This window comes from Choristoneura fumiferana, chromosome 20 (assembly GCF_025370935.1).
Source record: "Choristoneura fumiferana chromosome 20, NRCan_CFum_1, whole genome shotgun sequence".
Lineage (NCBI taxonomy): Eukaryota > Metazoa > Arthropoda > Insecta > Lepidoptera > Tortricidae > Choristoneura > Choristoneura fumiferana.
This window is the reverse complement of record NC_133491.1, coordinates 10,221,559-10,240,440: the sequence shown is the minus strand read 5'-3', so window position 1 is coordinate 10,240,440 and position 18,882 is coordinate 10,221,559. Positions and strand designations below refer to the sequence as shown.

The following is an 18,882-nucleotide window of genomic DNA, read 5'->3' as shown; positions in this document are numbered from 1 at the left end:
TTTTAATAAATAGTTGACGTAAGTTTCGTGAAAGCCACGATCAAATTACAACTTTAACGTCATATTTTTGTGGTTTACCTTTCGGATGTAGCTCTGATGTAATATTGCGGAGGCAGGGGTTCCGTGATGGGAATCGTTATTATAAGTTCTTGAGGCTCTTTTGTTATTACCTAAAAAGAAAAAATCCATTAGTAATTTCTGCATAGGTAACAACTGACCGCCAGCCATTTTCTTGCTTACTACCTATGTAGATCATAATACAATAATAGAATTGAACAGCGATTTCATCTATACTTTCTAAGTTTTAGAATAGATCTAAAAGAACAACGGTGATATTTAATTCTTTATTTTTTTTTCCGAAAATTAATGATGTAATTAACAAGAAAGTTCAGCTAATTCCTTTGGAAAATAATAGAGATTTCTTAGTATTTGTACAACTTTACCTGTTTCTTGGTGATGAGGAAGAACTCGTTATAGTACATGATATCGTTGTCTGGATCCTCCACCCATATCCAGAAAGATTCAGGCGCTTTTCCATGATATTTATCATTCCACCTAAATTTAAAATAAATCTGAGTATCACATTTTGTCTTCGGGGAGCTGCATTCATGGTTACATAACACAAATTATTTTTTCATAGCTACTGCACCTAAATATCGAGAGTTCGTTAAAGTTCTTCACTATTTGTAAGATGTCTACTGTTGAACAAACGCACCCTCTTAGAACGCCACAATGAACGGCGCGGCAGCTTACCTGTATCCTTAAAAATATGAATCTAACCGATTTCTAGGATATTGACGTCATGTCCTATTGTGCAACAACAAAACAGGCAAGAATCCGGCAAATCAGGAACTAATCCAAACGCGATGTCGTCGGTCATCAAAGGTAAAATAAAATACATTACAGCAGATGGTTGAGTTTGTTTGTCTGAACATCCGTGCAATTTTTTTGGGATTTTTGAACTTTTTACCTCCATATCTCCTCCTTATTCTTACATTTTAAGCCCACTGTCTGTATGTATTTGAGTATATATTTATCTATGTATGTCTATCCGTTGTCTAGCACCCGTAGTACAAGCTTTGCTTTGGGGATAGGTCAATTGGTGTAATTTGTCCCAAGGTATTATATTTTTTCTAATATATAATATTTTCATGTCACGTTGTGACCAAACTCGTCCGAAACGGCTTGACCGATTTTTATGATTTTTTTTGTGTATATTCGATAGGTCTGAGAATAGGACTTAAACTATTTTTCATACTTCTACGCCATTGTCTTACTTGAAGTTAGGTGTGATGGTGAGCCGTATCCTCAGAACAGTCCTCGTGATGGGGTGCAGGCTCGCCTCCATTTCGAGAAGTGGAAATTCGTCAGCACACTTCTTGAGGTGTCTCGCCGCATTGGGATTTCTTAATAAGTCACCTGAATTAATTAAAAGCTTTTTGTTTAGTACACCAACCGACCGAACTTACGCGAAGACTCGTATTATACGCATTTTCTAAAGATAAGACTGATTGTCATCCCCGAAAAACCCCAAAATTTTAGAGATCAACTAAAAATATACAAGAATTACTCGTTTTAAGATATTACATAGATATCTAGATAATTAAATAAATAAAAATCACGACACACTTGACTTTTCTAGGTTAGCTGGAAGAGAACTCTTATTAGGGATCAGTTTGCCTTTGTACTTCTCTCTGTGTATCTGTATTTTTTATTTGAAAGTTAATAACTGTGTACGTGTGTTTTTGTTACTCCTTCGTACTAAAGTGGCTGAACTTATTTGAGTGAAGTTTGATACGCAGACAGCTTGATGTCTGGAATAACACATTTTATCACTTTAAAAATAAATTATAAAATAAATAATTAAGGGGGGCTCCCATACAACAAACGTGTTTTTTTTTGCTAATTTTTAATGTTGTATAGATAATGGTACGGAACACTTAGTGCGCGAGTCCGAGTCCGCACTTGGCCGGCTTTTATTTTATTTATATCACCATCAATCAGACTTCAAACTTACCAACTTCCTTCCAATCCATATCCCTGATCTGATCTGGCTTCAGCATCGGGTATTCGATCTTCTTAAGCACCTCAATCGGGAAGCAGTTGAACTGACGCATGTCGCTGTAGAAGTCCCACTGTTGGAGCTCCAACATTTTGGCCATCTTTAGGTACAAAGCTGCCATGTAAGCGTTGTTCTTGCGGAGTGTTATCTCGAATAGGGCGCGGATTATGCGGACTGCATTCTGAAAGTTCGTATAAATAAGTAGTTTTTACAAGCTTAAAAGCTTTGTTGTTGTTGGGTAATTTTTTTAAATGTTGGTGGTGGTCGTGGTGGTCAAGAAGTGGTATGGTTTCGCAAGTATACAGGTTGTCTTTAAATTCTTCCGTAATATTTCAGGAAGTTATTGGGTTAATTTGACTGGATGCTCCTGTAAAGAGTTGACTCAAAGTGTAGTCACTCCTTTGAAGCGGCACATTTTCAACATCCCGACGACAACGACACGAAAAATCGGTTGCAGGGGTGTTCACTCAAACTAACGCGTGTTGGCGAGCACATATCTTCTGGTATTGTCGCTCTGCCGGTTTCTACGGCGTCCAAGGCGTTTTCTGCTGAAATATATCGGATCAATCCTAAAACACCTTGTATATGAAATAGAGTGACAAACGGGCAAATAGCTCACGGCTCACCTGTTGGTAGTAACGCATCCTTCTTTATTAATTGAATCTAATAAGCATACCTGGCTAATATAGTTCAAGTCGGATTGAAGCGACGACCCGTTGACACGGCCCCTCGACAAATATGTCTGCAGTAGTATGTTGATCTTCCAATGTATGTCTTCAGGTGTGTCCTCGATACGGAGCTCGCAATATTGGTCCTTCAGGCTCCATAGCTCGGTCAGTTCTTCTTTTCGTATCTATTTCGACGTTAAAATGTCACCGTTCATTAAAAGATAAGAAATTCGACAGTTGGTAAATCCACAGTCGTTTTTATAAGAGAGTTATTATTTTGGATATTATTTTGACATTATTTCGATATATCAATGAACAATTTGTGCTTTAAAAAGTATATGCGTAGTAGTTAGGTCAGTAGTCTCTTGGAGAAATTAACTTCATTCCACTTATTATTAAATATTCCCCTAAAGTTAACAGAAATCAAAAATAACATGTTGTATACAACAGAGATTGAAAGATGGATGGTTCAAAATAACTTACTTTGAGCTGTTGGAAGTCCGAGCAGCGCGTGAGCATCTCCAAGACGTATCCCTGTGTCATAGACTTGCGAACCATAGAGTTGAACACTTCCATAGTCTCACAAGTTATGTAGTAGTGACTCGCGGTACGTCCCAAATCTATAAACACGATGCATTCAAATCGATAAATCAACACTTTATATAGTCGACAAAAAGCTGGGGTATCCTAGTGCATTGAAAAAAAGACTCATATATTGATATTGTTCATTTTCTCAGAAAGTGCACTTCCCTAAACGTACACTTAACTTGAGTTCCCCAATTTCAATGTCATTTTAATACCTATAACATATCCTTCTGAGTCCTAACTTTTTTTAACAGACATAGTAGGTACTTAAGACCTAGACGTGTTTCACCAGTTTTGTTATTTTGGCTATTATTTGAAAATTCATTATTCAATTAACAGTTTGTACGTTATAAAGTACTTTAGGCCATTATTCTTAGTGTTAATTGGTCCTAAAAGTACGCGAGGGCTCACGAGGATATTTCATTCCGTAAATATGTTTCTTCTTAAAAAGCATATATGTATGTGGAGTGTGGTATGCGTGTATTGAAGCGTGACGAGATGATGTACGTTTGAATTTGAACGAAGAATGAATACTGAGTTTGAGCGAAGAACAAATGAGATGTTATGGCAGTTCACGACGAACGTAAACAGGCGTGTGTGTTTATTGTGTTTTTCTATCTGACGTAACTTTTACGATTTGTATCATTTTTTTTCAAATTCGCTGGCCAATAAAGGCAACTACAAACTACTGCTACGTTTCATTCACGAACTGGTTCCCACATGTATTCAGCCACGATTTTTTGAAAACTCTGTTCTAAAGTGGGGCACGGCCGTACCATCTTTTTCTAGAAACGACTCCCGTCACTTTCGACCTCCTTGCAACGTTGATACTTACCAGTGATGTTAAGATCGCCGGTCCGCTCGTTGTAGCGTATCATGTGCGTGCGGTCGAGCGTCATAGCCGCCGCCGTGATCAGCTCCCGACGCTTTGTCTCCAGCATCGGCTCTTCTTGCACGTCGCCGTACGTTAGACCGTACACCTGAGTAAAACGAACGTTTAATTAATGTACCTGCAGCCTTGACTAAACCCGGATTTTTAATCCCACGGAAAAAAATGTAAACAAAGTTTCGCCATTGTCAGACTGACATTTCAGGGGATTTCAAGGTATGCCCATACCTTACCGCTAGAAATATTATATGAAGTTCTGTTGTTGTCATGTTTTTTTTCTATTTTCGATAAAAGAGCCGTTTTTACGGGAGACAACTTACAAGTCGTCTTTGACCGAGAAGTACTCGGACCGGAGTCCATCCTTTCATACAAAAATGAACGAAAAACAACGGAAAACGTAACAATGAACAACTTAACTACAATAAAAATATAACAACAGTGTCGACAGTAAAAAAAAATAACAAAACAAGAGTCACTGGAAAACGATTACGAAATCAGTCTCGAATGCTAGTGCATTGAGTGACGTCTCGCGTCAAGCGGCCCAAAGCTTAAAAACCCGGGTGTAATACCAGGACAATAAATAATTATGCATACGAAAACAGTACTCTCTTTGTAAATTAATATATCAAAGCGTAGTAAATGCGAAAGTAAAGGTTTTTATCAGTAAATTAAAATATTTTATCTTGATTAAGAAATACAGTTTTTTAATGGGAAAGAATAAAATAGCTTGAATTCTGCAAATGTTTTTTGATAACGGCAACACCTTTGTTTACATTTTTTCCGTGGGATTAAAAATCCGGGTTTAGCAGAGAACAACAATGCTCATTGAATGATGTAAGTTCAATGGTGGCTTAGGAATCAATTAAACAAATTGGTTGACCAACTGTTTTTTTGGTGGAAAATGAGCGAGAGGGGTAAGAGAGGTTACGCACTAGAACTATCAGAATCCGTGACAATACGGACCGGAGTAGACCTAAAACTATTTGTGTGGTGAAATCGGATGATATTGAGTGGTCCTTCGAACCGGATAAAAATCAGCGACCTTGTCATCTTATGGATATCTAAAATAATGTTAAATAGGAATATAAATTTTACAAACCTGCGGATTGATCCGCATACGAACGAATAGGTACGTGTAGCTCAACCATTCTACTGCTTCATCTATGTTTGTGACAGTTCCCAACGCCACCTAAAATCATAATTCTATATCTTATAATATGTACAAATATTTTACGCCAGTCATATTCAGGCTACAACTGAAATATACTTCCATATATTTAGACGTCAGCAACTTTTTTTGAGTAAAACGAAACGGTGCATCAAGTGTCACCCACACCATGCTACAATTAAAACACTGTAGGCAAGCGTGCTCCTTCTTAGACTACGCCTTCGCATCATCGTTTTTGTGTCGTAATATTAATGCGACAGAGTAAAAAAGTGATCTGCCAGTTTTGATGCTGATTAAAAACACTCCGACTCACCTCAGCATTCAAATTGTCAGCCAGGAGATTAATAAAGTTGCTCTCGATCGGGAACTGATTGGTCATTGACTTGAGATAGTGGGACAACTTATCGTGGGCGGTTATTATAATGCCGGTCCCAGACTTGTCGAACTGCGGCCGGCCCGCGCGACCGAATATTTGTAGCACATCCAGTATGCTCAGGTCGACGAACGTGCCGTGGCTTTGGTCGTAGATTTCTGTGCCCTGAAAAAAAAAATGTTGTAGACAATTTATTAAATCAGGCATTATTTTACGATGGATTATATACAATTACTTTGCTCACCCATGATCTAGTCGCGGTAGTATTTTAGGTCGCGGGTGAGCAAGGTAAAGTAGTTTATAGTTCGTTGTAGGTAAGTCAATGCTTTAAATGCGCACAGTTCACAAAAAAACTCTTTCAAGTTAGCTACATTATCTTAATGAGAATTTACCCCCTCATCTATCCTTCTCATGTATCTCATAGATATCATGCCATTTCTGTTTACTTAAATAAGTAACAAAGAAAGCGACCTTTCTAATTTGTACTCTTTAATGTAGTGTAATGATTGATCGCTGTAGTTAGTAATCAAATTGTATTCGAATCATTTACCCTTATAATAACTGCGTGGGCGGGCAAGTTGACTCCCCAGGCCAAAGTAGACGTGCATACTAGAACTTTTATATAGCCCTCAGCGAAATATTTCTCAACCATGTTCCTGAAAAAAAAAAGGCGAATTAATCATACATTTTTCAGTTTTATATATTTGTTTTGTTTAATGTTGTTGTATTTATCAATAATAAATACCATAGAACACTTGACACCAATTGACCTAGTCCCAAACTAAGCATAGCTTGTACTATGGCTATGCATGTAACCACCTTATTTCATTGAAATAGAGAAACAACACAATCGACAAATATTGATATACATGAAACTACTCTTTCTCCGCGTATTTGGTTATAAACGTATGAATATTCATTGTCTTACGTATCTAGTACAGTGCATTAATATCTGCCACAGCAGAGCGTGCAAAGATATCTGATACGCGCTACTGGCCCTAGACATAGAGTCGCGTCAGATATTTATGTACGCTTCTTTATGTCAGATTTCGGTGCAGGTAACTGTACCCATACGGTCTTGCTAAGTTTGAGACTAGATAGGTGTGAATAATTCCACATTTTATTTATTGTTAAAATTCCACTACCTACATTTCAGGGATGTTATGGATATAACATTTCGGATCTGGATATGGATACGGATATATTCAAACATAATACCGGTTTCGGTTACGGTTACGGTTGTTAAATTATTACGGATTATCCGATAGTTTCGGTTTCTGTTACGGATAAGGAAGTGTAGAAGTAAAATACAAATAGGAATAAATAAAAATACTATAAAAAATTACAAAAAAAACAACTTTAACCTATACCTACAAACTAAGGCTTTAACATCTACTCGTATAATTTTGTAATTTTTTTATTGTATTTTTATCTATTTTCTTTTGTACAATAAAGAAAAGAAAAGTTTGCTTTGTAATAGGAATATTGATGACTTGAATTTAATTTTATTGTAATAGTTACGCGTCGTAAATTACGACTTAGCAATAGAAAAATAATAAACAATAGATGAAGAAAACGCGCGCGCGCGTCGGCTCGGTCGGGCAAAAACAAAAATCTGTCACATTTTGACTCCGCCCCTATCCGAAACTATCCGAAATTTTTATATCGGATTCGGTTACGGATAGCTTTTTATTTCGGATATCCGATAGTTTCAGTTACGGATACGGAGCTCCATAACGTCCCTGCCACATTTCAAATCTTACCTATCACTCCTCAGCATGCCAGCGTGATGGCACGCAAATCCACAAGCGAACAACTCCGCCAACACCTTATTGGGGCTACTAGAAATAGATTTTTTGGCCTTCAGGAAGCCTCCAGAGTCCTCAGGCGAGAAGTCCTTTAGATGGCCCTTTTTCTGGGCCAATTCCTTTAGTACCAAAGCGGTGGTATGCGTCGCGTTTCGAGCATGCACGAACACCATTACTTGGTGGCCCTTTTTGACCATGTCGGCGGTTTTATCGTAGCATATGTCGTTCATTATTTGTATCTGTGGACAGTTATGGAATATTTATGGTGGTGAAATGGAAATTAAACTAAATGTAGGTAAAGAAAATACAAACTGAAATATAGATGCATAGAAAAACCAGAAAAATAAGACCAGCGCTGGGAATCGAGCCCAGGTCCTCGGCATTCCGTGCCACGTGCTATACCACTGGACACTGGAGGACACTGGTTGTGTGGTGGTGCTGGTCCAGTGGTGGTGTAGTGGTATAGCACATGGCACGGAATGCCGAGTACCTGGGTTCGATTCCCAGCGCTGGTCTTATTTTTCTGCTTTTTCTATGCATTTATATTTCAGTTCGTATTTTCGAAATGGGTTTTACGGGATGACCGTAAAAGTAACAAAAAAAATTGGAATTGAAATAAAAAATACAAAAAGATTCCAAAAAACCAATCTTAACTAAATGTAGGTTTTTTACGAGTGCTGGTTTTTCAAAATTTCATAAATAGATCAATGTGCAATTAACTCTGAAATGAAAGGTGTAAATAATTTTTTACTTTTCAAGTTTATTTAAATATACATAAATAAATAAATATAATTATATAGATATATACATACTTAAATACATACTAAACACACAAGACCCGAGAACAAACATTCGTATTTTTCATACAAATATCTGCCCCGACACGGGAATCGAACCCGGGACCTCAAGCTTCGTAGTCAGGTTCTCTAACCACTAGGCCATCTGGTCGCCACATATATTCGTCTTTCGATTTATAAACAAAAAGAACTCTGGCAAAGCTAGGTATTATAGGTATACACTATTGAATGTTCGCCGTATAATTAAATTAGTAAAGAACTGTACTAATGTAGCACTAAACCAACACGCACTTGGGTCAGTCTCAAGAGCGGATTCATGAGGGAGGGGGGGGGGGAGTCATTTTGCGTCATGTATGTCTTTATTTGTTCTATGTTTTTATGGCGTTAAATAAATGTATTTTCTTTCTTTCTTCTTTCTTTCATGGGGGTAGTGGGGGTGATATTTTCAAAAATAACTAGAATTTGACTATGTGACCCTGGCTATAAAGCTGTATCCGACCTTGTCTTTTTTATGGTAAAGTTACCTGTCTAAGATGTGCTCCGCCACCGCTCCCCACTTCCTTGACGCCGATGAACTGTTGTTCCAAAGGCACCGGGCGGAACCGCGAATCGAAGAAAAACAGCCCAATGTTGGGGTTTACCCTCAAGAATCTGAAAAATGATAGACATACCGTCACTACTTTAAAAAAAGCTTGCACCAAAAAATCGATATTTTTTCAGAGTGAACTTTATTTCAAGGTTGGTTTTTGGAGTCTTTTTGTATTTTTTATTTCAACTCCAAATTCGTTACTTTTACGGTCATCCTGTGAAATCCACATCGAAAATACAAACTGAAACATGGATGCACAGAAAAACCAGAAAAGGTGACCAGCGCTGGGAATCGAACCCAGGTCCTCAGCATTCCGTGCTGGGAGCTGCACCCCTACACCACCACTGGAGAGGAGCACAGACAGAGAGAAGGAGTGTTGACGTTTCTCGATGAGGCTGAATAGATGTCGCTAGTGTCGCTGCTTATGTGGCTAAATAAGAAAAAAGCAAGCTGAGATATGTGGTGCATAGGATAAAATTGTTTGTGCTCCTGTACAGTGGTGGTGTAGGGGTACAGCACGCAGCACGGAATGCTGAGGACCTGGGTTCGATTCCCGAAAAGCGAGTTCAAACGGATCCTAAGTTGATCTAAATCTAGGGCCGGGAATACACATGCCTCTAGCTCGTACATTTTTATACAAGTAGCTTGCAGATTTAAGTCATATTTCTATGAACATTGACGTACAGTCACCAGCACCAATATGTGACAAACAAAGCGTGCATAAATATCTGATACGACTCTATTTCTAGGGCCGGTAGGATGTGTCAGATATTTTTGCACGCTCCGCTGTGGCAGATATTAATGCAGGTGACTGTACGTCCGCCAGCTACTTGTACGAAAATGTGCGAGCTACACGCATGTGTATTTCCAGCCTAAACTGTTAATTAAGAGGAATTCTTCACTAGGCATAGATTCTTCTTACCTGGCAACATCTAAATAATTAGGCAGTGTAGCTGACAGCCCAACGATCCTTATCATGTTCTGGCTAGACTCGACTTGCCGCAACGTGCGGGCAACAATGGCCTCCACTATCGGCCCTCGGTCGCCGTGTAGGAGATGCACTTCGTCTATAATAAGCAGCTTTACTATGGAAGCTAGTTCAGTGTCAGCTGAAAAAATAATGCCACTGTTAATGTAATTGTACTGACAAATATTTCACATAGATCGCTTGGCGACTTATAATAAGCAAATTATAATAAAAAAGTAAAAAATAGAGGTGGACGTTATTTCACGTCACCGTATACAGTAACTGGTGACGTGCTGAATAACCAGATCACTGGTTTTTTGTGGTGATGCAATTTTCGCCTCAACGTTACAAACTTCACGAGTAGGCCAGAGTAAAAGAAACGATTCTTAAGAATAAGGAATTATTTACACCGAAAAACGATGCTTGTGATTGATAAATAACGGCATAGCTCAATAGCTTGTAACAATTACGTTAAATACTAGTTTCATTTCTAATTCATTTACAGTGACTGTCACAGAACGCGTCTCTAAAGGCAGTGAAAGAAACTGGTTACTAAAATCACTAGTTTTAGTAACCAGTGACATGATTCTTGTCACCAGTTTCGTTTCGTTTCGCTCATATCACGTAACGACCCACACATAGTCAAAAACCCCGACTGTCCTAAAAAAACTAAAAAGGAAAAACAAGTCTAGTGGTCTAGAACTCTGTTAGGTAACTTAAAGTTCAACAGTCGGGACCAATCGGAATCGTGACCAGGCTAAACTGTTTACGTAGTACAAAATTTCTTACTTCGTATCTTGCCTACCCGTTTACGCTTATTTTATTTTATACGAGAGTGAGAGGGAAGGTACATTAGGTACGAACTTCGCCCCAGCGCTAATATCCTCAGTAGTGGGTCCCGACTGTTGAACTTTATGTTAATTAACAGAGTTCTTGAAAGAAAGAATGATGTTGTAAAGAAAGATGGCGACCCCTCATGACAACGTAGCGAGTTAATCTATCAAGATTGAAAAACAAGCAATAATACAACTTACTGGCTCCCTTCCTAGTAACGACATCCCACTTCTCCGGAGTAGTAACGATCATTTGGGTCTGTTGCACTTCAGATTTAGTCAGTTTCATGTCGCCGGTCAGCTCTCTCACAGCTATGCCGAGACCGCGGAGTCGTTTGCCGAAGCTAGCGGTCATCTCTGACGCTAAGGCTTTCATTGGGGCTATGTAGATAATCTGAGAAAGAATGTAAAAAAAAATGCTAAAAATGGTCATAATTGGTATGACTGCAAATGGTACAGATTTCCAAAAGTATGGTGGAAATAAGAACCACGAAATAAGTGGATAATTGCCGTAAGAAGAAATTAGTGGGTCATAACTGAAACAAGGCCCGCGCGCTGTAAAGTACCAGTTCTTTCTAATCACTCCTCTTCTGGGCTGATGAGCTGAGCTGTCAATGTTGAGTTGGGAATATGTTGAGTTGGACATCTGTATAGTTGAGAATCTGTTGAGCTGGGGACCAGTTGTGTTGCAAATATGTTGATTTGGGATTTTTTTGAGTTAAGAATATGTTGAGTTGGGAATCTGTTGAGTTGCGTATCTGTTGAGTTGGGTATCTGTTGAGTAGGGAATCTGTTTAGTTTGGGAACCCATTGACTTGGGAATTTGTTGAGTTGGGAATCCATTGATCTGGAATTTGTTGAGTTGGGAATCTGCAAGAAAAGTGAACAAGCCCTCTTGTGTAAGTGTAATTACCCGTGAATTGTTTAAAATTATTAAAAAAGTCTTACCTTAAACTTATTCTTCATAATAACATTGTTCTCTATGTGCTGCTTTATTTGATGCACCACAGTCAGCAGAGCTATATTGGTCTTGCCAGCACCAGTTGGTGCGCAAATCAGCAGGTTCTCGTTAGTATTGTATGCTGTGTGAAATACTACGGACTGGATGCGATTCAGTTCTTTGATGTTTTCGAAAGCCATTTGACCTATCTGTAACGAGAATACACTTTATTTGAAAAACTAGCCAGGTACTAGAGGGCGCAGCTTAACTTAACCTTAAATCAATCTAGAAAAAGTAGACTAGTGAGCATGAGTATATTCTATCTTCTATCTAACAAACACTATCTGTTATTATGTCGCTAGTCGTTTTTTTTATTCGACTGGATGGCAAACGAGCAAGTTGGTGGTCGTATCTGAAAAGGCAAAGGAGTGACACGCCCAGGGCGTCTAAATGGCTAAGGCCGGCCCTGGGGATGGGAGCTACTACGAAAATCGAAGTTCGTATCGTCCGTACCCTCTCTCTTACTCTCGTATTAAATAACATAAGCGTCAGCGGGACGGCAAGATACGAAATAGGAATCTTGCACTTCGTAGTATAAGGACGTGACGTAGTAAATGGTGATGCTTGTTTTTGTGGTACCTCATCCATATCCGAGATGGGCACGCGATTGTTGCCAACAGCCAAAGGCCCCTGGTCTTGTTTCGGTATTATGACCTCTTCATACTCCTTGTAGTCCTTTCGAACGGCATTCTCGGGAAGCATGAGTTTCATGCCAGACACGAACCCTAAAAAGTGAACTCAATCTTATCAACATAAGGTTCAAAATTAATGACATTGCCAACAACATTAAAAAAAAAATTTGGTAAGAATTTTTAATACAAGTTTTTTTCAAGCAAAGTGATTTTTAATTTGCATTGAGTATATACAAGATGTCAAATATTAAACTGCAAACCTCAGATACCCTTAAAGCCACACTTTTAATTTGTATTTACCAGTTGCGCTTCCCCGTTTTGTGAAGAAAATCAAAAACTGACAAGAAACAGCCAGGATTCAAATATCTAAATAATACGCTGGGGTTATGGGCACTTTTGAACCGGGTACGACGCGGAGTAGTTTTTAGTTTAGGAGTGTATGAGTTAGTTTGTGATAATACATGTAAGTACAATAAAAAAAAGTAAATAAAATACGCAACATCACTCTGACATTTAATTGCATTTGTAAACTTTTGGACTGGGCACAGCAAAAGACCAGGTTTTAGGTATAGTATAATAGATCCTTCTCTCGATTCTAAACAAACTAATTCCAGGTTTTCAGTTATTTAATCAACAACACCTAGGACATATGCAGTCGAAGAAGCAAAAGCAGATTTACTTCAAATTTTTGAACTTACCTGCGGCATTCTTAGCATCAATAGAAGAGTCATACACGTTTGGATATTGCACTTTTGTTTGGAAGTATGATATCTTTTGCAAAACTGGGTCCACTTCCCTTTTAGATGTTGAGAATGGCACCACTGGTTTTGTTAACTCTGATATTCTGTAAAAAGCTCAAAATTAATAATACGTAACTATTATCTGTTCTGGTATGTAAGTTGGCCTTCAATTTTCATCTTGAATTTCAATCACTTATAGTGAATCGACTTGAGAAACTTTGATTACATTTTTTTTAAACAAAAACTTACATATATGACAGGAATAAGTAGTGAAAGCGACATTATGGCATCTAGTCTATAATATCTTCAACTTATTAAAGTAGCAGAAAAATGTAACAAGCAAATTGTTAGAGCAGCTGGAAAGGCAAAACTCCTAACTTAATTTCCTTATTTAATGCAGCAAGTTAAATGGAAAATATGCCACTAACTAAACAGTTAAAACAATACTAATTAGCTCAACAAGCACCTTTTAGCTCTCATTTGTGCAATATTGATCTCCTGTTCTTCATCTTCTTCATCGACTTTCTTTGTATTTTTCGCCTTCTTCCCTTCCTTTCTCACGAGCTTGGCGAGCATTTTTTCCTGTTCCGATTGTACGGACACTTGGCAGAGGTACTGAGGCATCTTGTTTTCCGGAAGGATTGCTGCAACTGTTAAAAAAGAAATGAGAAACGTGGCTTTTGTAGTTTTGGCGAGTTGTATTACATTGCGAGACCGTAAATCGAACGAGATTAAAGTGGCAATCGAACAGGGCAATGTAATGCAACTTGCATTATTTTTCTTGCAGATCTAAACTGGGCTTTAGGCACTTGTCCCACCGCCGACGATGAGCGAGAAGCGAGCAGAGCGAGTAACTAGAAACGACTGGGCGAGCAGTGAAAAGCGAGTGTTCGAGCACGACGGGCGATTACTCGCTCCACTTACCGGCTCGCTCGAGCCGGGCGGCTGCCAAGCTAACAGCGCTGAGCGAGTATCGCCGAGCTAGTTTTATTGCTCAGCGAGTTTTATAGCTCTTGTCGCTGCGACAAAAGATGTAAGAGCGAGTTCTCGCCGGCAGTGTGAACCGCCAGCGATCAACTATTAATATACATTTCTCTTTTACTCACACAGGATCTTATATCTTTTGTTCGTTTCTTGAGCGAGAACATAGTCGATAGCCAATCGTTTCCTCGCCGGCGGTGAGACAACTGCCTTAGATATAACTTACTCTCAGCCAAAGAAGGTTGCGGCGGCGGCGCCTTCAAACTATTAACCACATCCTGCCTATGCCCCAATAACTCTTGTATGAACTCAAACTTATCAAACCCAAGCAACTCAAACAAGTCATTCTGCATGTCATCATTGGTCATCGGTGAATTAAGCAAAGTGATTATCGACTGCATAATGTCTGCACTAGAAATGTCCGGTGTATCTTTGTAAAGTTCTGTTACTTTATTTTCCAGCCAGGTCTTGCCATACTGAAATAAATAAAAAATAGTTGACGGCGTTAGTACTGAGAGGTCAGTTTGACATTGGTCTTGCTCGTGATTGGCTGATTTAGTTAACCAATCACAAACGTGGCGTAAATGTCAAAGTTGTCAAACGGATCTCAAGATACTAGCGCCAATTAGTTTGTTATAGTGCTACCGTACAATGGCCAACCGATAGTGTCTTTTTCAATCTCGACATTGGCGGAATCATCGATAGTATAGATGGAGCTATATTTTTTAAAAATTGAATTGAAGTGTGTCATAGAAATCCTCTTTGATTTGAGGGTTTTATTATTGATTGAATATCGCTAGATGGCGTTAGGACGTGAACTGGATGCCAGCGGGTACCGGGGCGGGCCGCGCTGCGAGCGATTTTTCTGTTCATCATTCAATCTCAAGTTATTGAGCTTGAAATCTGATAATACTGTAATATGAATTGCAGGCAGAATCTGCAGGGTCCTCTCAGTTTTAAATATACTCTAAGAAAGGAGAGTAGTGAACATTATCAAAATGTTCTATTATACCTTAGAAACTGGTGCAGATTTAACAGCTCTATCTTCATTGCTTTGCACACTGTACTTCATAGAGAAATCTGTCACAAAACTGCTATCCGTCGCTGGCTTCTTTGTTAACTTGGCCAGAGGTCTCTTAGCAGGCTTATAGGGGATGTACTGACATTGTATGTGATCACCCCACAGTTTGATGTTTTCTTTATTGTCGTCACTCATTTCCTTTTTGATGTAATCTTTAGTATCCTCTGATATCTCTGTTGATATATAGGAGACAATCTGTAATAAAAAAATAAAAATAAAGCACTGTTGATTGGCCTCAGTAAAAGTGTTAAGAATAAAAAATGTTCAAAACAAACTAAACTGAAAATTAACATTCAAGATAACTTAAAAAGGTTTCTACTAACCTCACAAATTTTATTAGCAGTTGATGATGTCACACTTCCAAAAGTCTGTCGCAGGGAAGTGAGGTGTTTCAGCATCACAATGTCTTGGTCAAGGAACATCCTCAGTGATAGCACAGCAGCGTCTTCTATCACTTCATCAGGCTGGTCTCCTGTGAGGAGTTTACATGATTCCTTGAGGTTCCCAAGGAGTTTGAGAATGTCTGCATTTGGCTCATTTTCTTTTATATAGTTCAAGATGTCTGTGAAGGATTTGAACCTGGCAAAAGATATTTTTCAATTTAAAAAAGAGACTAAAAAGGGCAAATATATTCCTTGAAGATGTGACAGCTGGTTGATGGTTCAACTTTCTACAATAGCCACCTTCACCTTTCAAAGATATGATTATAGTCTTGCGAAGTTGCAACTAATAATAAAAAGATGGCAGATAATAATAAAAAAAGAATAATAATAAATTGGTCCAGCCATAATTAGTTTTGTTCATTGGTAAAAAATCAATAAAAAATAATTGAAATTTTATTCAAAAATAATAAACTAATTCAACCTGGTAAACTAGCAGTTCTATTTTTAGGGAAATCCCCAAATGAATGAAATAGCCATAGAAGATTAATCATGATCTATTGTGGGGATTTTTCAGTGGCGTAGCTATAGAAAGCTCAGAAATATAGCTGATGATAAAGTTGCAGAAAGTATTTGTAATATAATGATTACTTCATTACCAGTGATAGCAGTATTTTTTTATTTGTAGGGCTACGCCACTTTTTTTAAAGTGGTTGTAAATTGCTATACTGATTTAGTACCTAATACACAAGCAGGTTGGCGAGTGCAGTATAAGATGTTAAGTTTGGGAAGAAGACTTTGCCCATCTTCTGGTATTATTTCTCACAAATAAACAAACAATACTAGAGCCAAATGGATACCAATGTCTTACAAAAGTCTTATATGTCTTCTTAATGTCAGGAACCATGAGAAATTAGGAAACTTACTTCTTCTTGTTCTTCCTTTTAGCTAGGAAAGGTTTTGTAGGGTCCGTCACAGGCTTCAAACATCTTGGCTTATCAAGCTGTGTATGCGCTCTTAGAGCCCGCGTTATGCGCGGTAGCTCTATCATACTGCTGAATGTGTCTAAAAAACCTGTCAAAAAAAATAATTAAGTATGACAAATAAATTATGTCACACTCATATTTGAGTAATTTTTAAAGGCTGATTACCGACCAGAGATGTAGAAGGAAGCGCGGAAAAATGTACTAATAAAACACTTCATTTCCCTAACCTAAATAATTTCCTCATTTTCTTTTTTATTATTATTATCTATTTATTTCCCACAATAGGCATTTCTATTGAACCACGCAGCTGCTATATACGACTGGGTTCAATTGTGCCGGTTACTGGAGGTTTTAAATAACATTGTGAAATAGGGATTTAAGTAAAAAGTTTTAGAATATTAAAAGTGGGTATTTAAACGTTTAGCGGCCAAAATGTGTGTTTAAATTATGATTTTAAATCAAACGACAGTTTAATTATTGAAAAAACTCAACTTTAATGTACGTGTTTACATCTTTCGACTTCCTTACAAAAGTTCTTGTTAAAAATACGTATTTAGATAGAACTTACCTTTTCTTGGAAGATTTGTACCAGGACCGGAGATCTTGTCTTGATGATTTATATTACATGATGTTTTCGGGACAAAAATTAAGAAAACTTTTTCCAAACTATACCTATCAGATTCAGCACATACGGTAGCTGAGTGGAAAGGGAAGGCGAAGACTATTGACACTCTTTCCCGGCTCGGATAACACTGACATGGAAATACCGGCCCTGTTTTTTGTGTTCACGCCCATACAAACTGACAGGAGCTTCTACGGGCGTACACACGAAAAACAAAGTCGGTATTTCCAGGTTGCTGTTATCTGGGCCGGGAAAGAGTGTCCACCCAAGACAATGCAAACTGACGACAGTGACAGTTGACATTGAATGACAACTAATTCTTATTAGCAGAACTGTTTAAGCTATTGAAATAACATCATGATACATTCATTACATTTTTAGGCGTTTTTCACGATATCAATTTGCTTTTTAGGGTTTCATAGCCAAAAAGGCAAAAACGGAACCCTTATAGATTTACCATGTCTGTATATCTGTACGCGGCTTTGCTCAGAGACTATTAGTGATAGAAAGCTGTAATTTTGTATGGATAGGTATATGTATATGTAGCAACTATGCCGATAAAATATTAGGTAGTAGATAGGAAAAAAAATAGGAGCGAGACGATCTGGTGACGCTACGGAGTTGATGTAGTGAGCATATGCCCATACAAATCTATATAAAGAAAATAGGTACTAACCGCTCGTGGCGAGGCGGTGCTGGTCGGGTGCCGGGTGGCTCTTAGAGCGTGATGTGACCTTAAGTGGCGCGTCTTTGAAGCGAAATTAAATGTAGAAAGTGATCCCACTTCAAAGTCAGAGGCTATTAATCTCTATCACACTTGAAATCTCAATCGTTTTCACTACTTCTTTCTGTCACACGGTACCTATAAGATGGAGAGAGATGGTATAAAATACGATCGCGAACGTCAGAGCCTAAGACAATAGGACCGACGACCATAGTTCTCTATAGAGATTGTGGGGTTTATTATTTCATCATCCCAGCCTATATACGTCCCACTGCTGGGCACAGGCCTCCTCTTAGAACAAGAGGGCTTGGGCCATAGTTCCCACGCGGGCCCAGTGCGGATTGGGAACTTCACACGCACCATTGAATTGCTTCGCAGGTTTGTGCAGGTTTCCTCACGATGTTTTCCTTCACCGCAAAGCTCGTGGTAAATTTCAAATGTAATTCCGCACATGAATTTCGAAAAACTCAGAGGTGCGAGCCGGGGTTTGAACCCACGACCCTCTGTTTGAGAGGCGATAGGTCAAACCACTAGGCCACCACGGCTTTTTAAAAAAAATAGTCTATGAGGGAGTGTCGCCTCATGAATGAAAGAATTAATGTCTCGAAAACCCTTTAATTAATAAAAAAAAGACAAAGGTAACACGTAGGTCACAGTTAAACCCTTATTTAAATAGCAAGCAACGATTTCGGTGCGAGTTAGCGCGCGCGCATATGAACTCCGAGCAACAAGCATCGGCCTCGTGCTTGAGCTCGGAACCGTGGAGTGCGAGCGCGACGGACATATCGTCCGCTATTCTTCCTGAAGCGGGCTGGCAACTGTCCGCGGGATGATCGCACATGAGGCAAGGTGCGCGTATTGTTGTGGTTTGCTATAAGTCTAATAATTTTTCGATGGATGAAGCTTGTAGTATCAGGAAACGTAATAACGTTTAGGTACCTTTCGAATCTGTTATAAGACATATGCTATTTAAGTGCATTTAACTTCGGGCAGATTT

General features: G+C 38.6%; 1 protein-coding gene across 1 annotated transcript in view; it reads right to left on the bottom strand.

Moving 5' to 3' along the window:
• obe (activating signal cointegrator 1 complex subunit obelus) overlaps window positions 1–17,347 on the bottom strand; it is a 31,033-nt gene extending 13,686 nt beyond the window's left edge. Inside the window, exons 1-23 of the mRNA XM_074103608.1 lie at window positions 17,108–17,347; window positions 16,480–16,627; window positions 15,497–15,752; window positions 15,105–15,368; window positions 14,319–14,568; window positions 13,578–13,761; window positions 13,070–13,215; window positions 12,319–12,464; window positions 11,688–11,888; window positions 10,941–11,133; window positions 9,862–10,048; window positions 8,875–9,001; window positions 7,509–7,792; window positions 6,296–6,401; window positions 5,686–5,910; window positions 5,304–5,393; window positions 4,151–4,295; window positions 3,214–3,350; window positions 2,739–2,915; window positions 2,018–2,243; window positions 1,278–1,419; window positions 444–555; window positions 79–170 (exon numbers count right to left, since the gene is read on the bottom strand). Coding sequence (XP_073959709.1) covers window positions 79–170; window positions 444–555; window positions 1,278–1,419; window positions 2,018–2,243; window positions 2,739–2,915; window positions 3,214–3,350; window positions 4,151–4,295; window positions 5,304–5,393; window positions 5,686–5,910; window positions 6,296–6,401; window positions 7,509–7,792; window positions 8,875–9,001; window positions 9,862–10,048; window positions 10,941–11,133; window positions 11,688–11,888; window positions 12,319–12,464; window positions 13,070–13,215; window positions 13,578–13,761; window positions 14,319–14,568; window positions 15,105–15,368; window positions 15,497–15,752; window positions 16,480–16,604 — 3,815 coding nt within the window. The 5' untranslated portion in view covers window positions 16,605–16,627; window positions 17,108–17,347. The remainder of the gene's footprint in view (window positions 1–78; window positions 171–443; window positions 556–1,277; window positions 1,420–2,017; window positions 2,244–2,738; window positions 2,916–3,213; window positions 3,351–4,150; window positions 4,296–5,303; window positions 5,394–5,685; window positions 5,911–6,295; window positions 6,402–7,508; window positions 7,793–8,874; window positions 9,002–9,861; window positions 10,049–10,940; window positions 11,134–11,687; window positions 11,889–12,318; window positions 12,465–13,069; window positions 13,216–13,577; window positions 13,762–14,318; window positions 14,569–15,104; window positions 15,369–15,496; window positions 15,753–16,479; window positions 16,628–17,107) is intronic.
• Window positions 17,348–18,882: the final 1,535 nt, after the last annotated feature.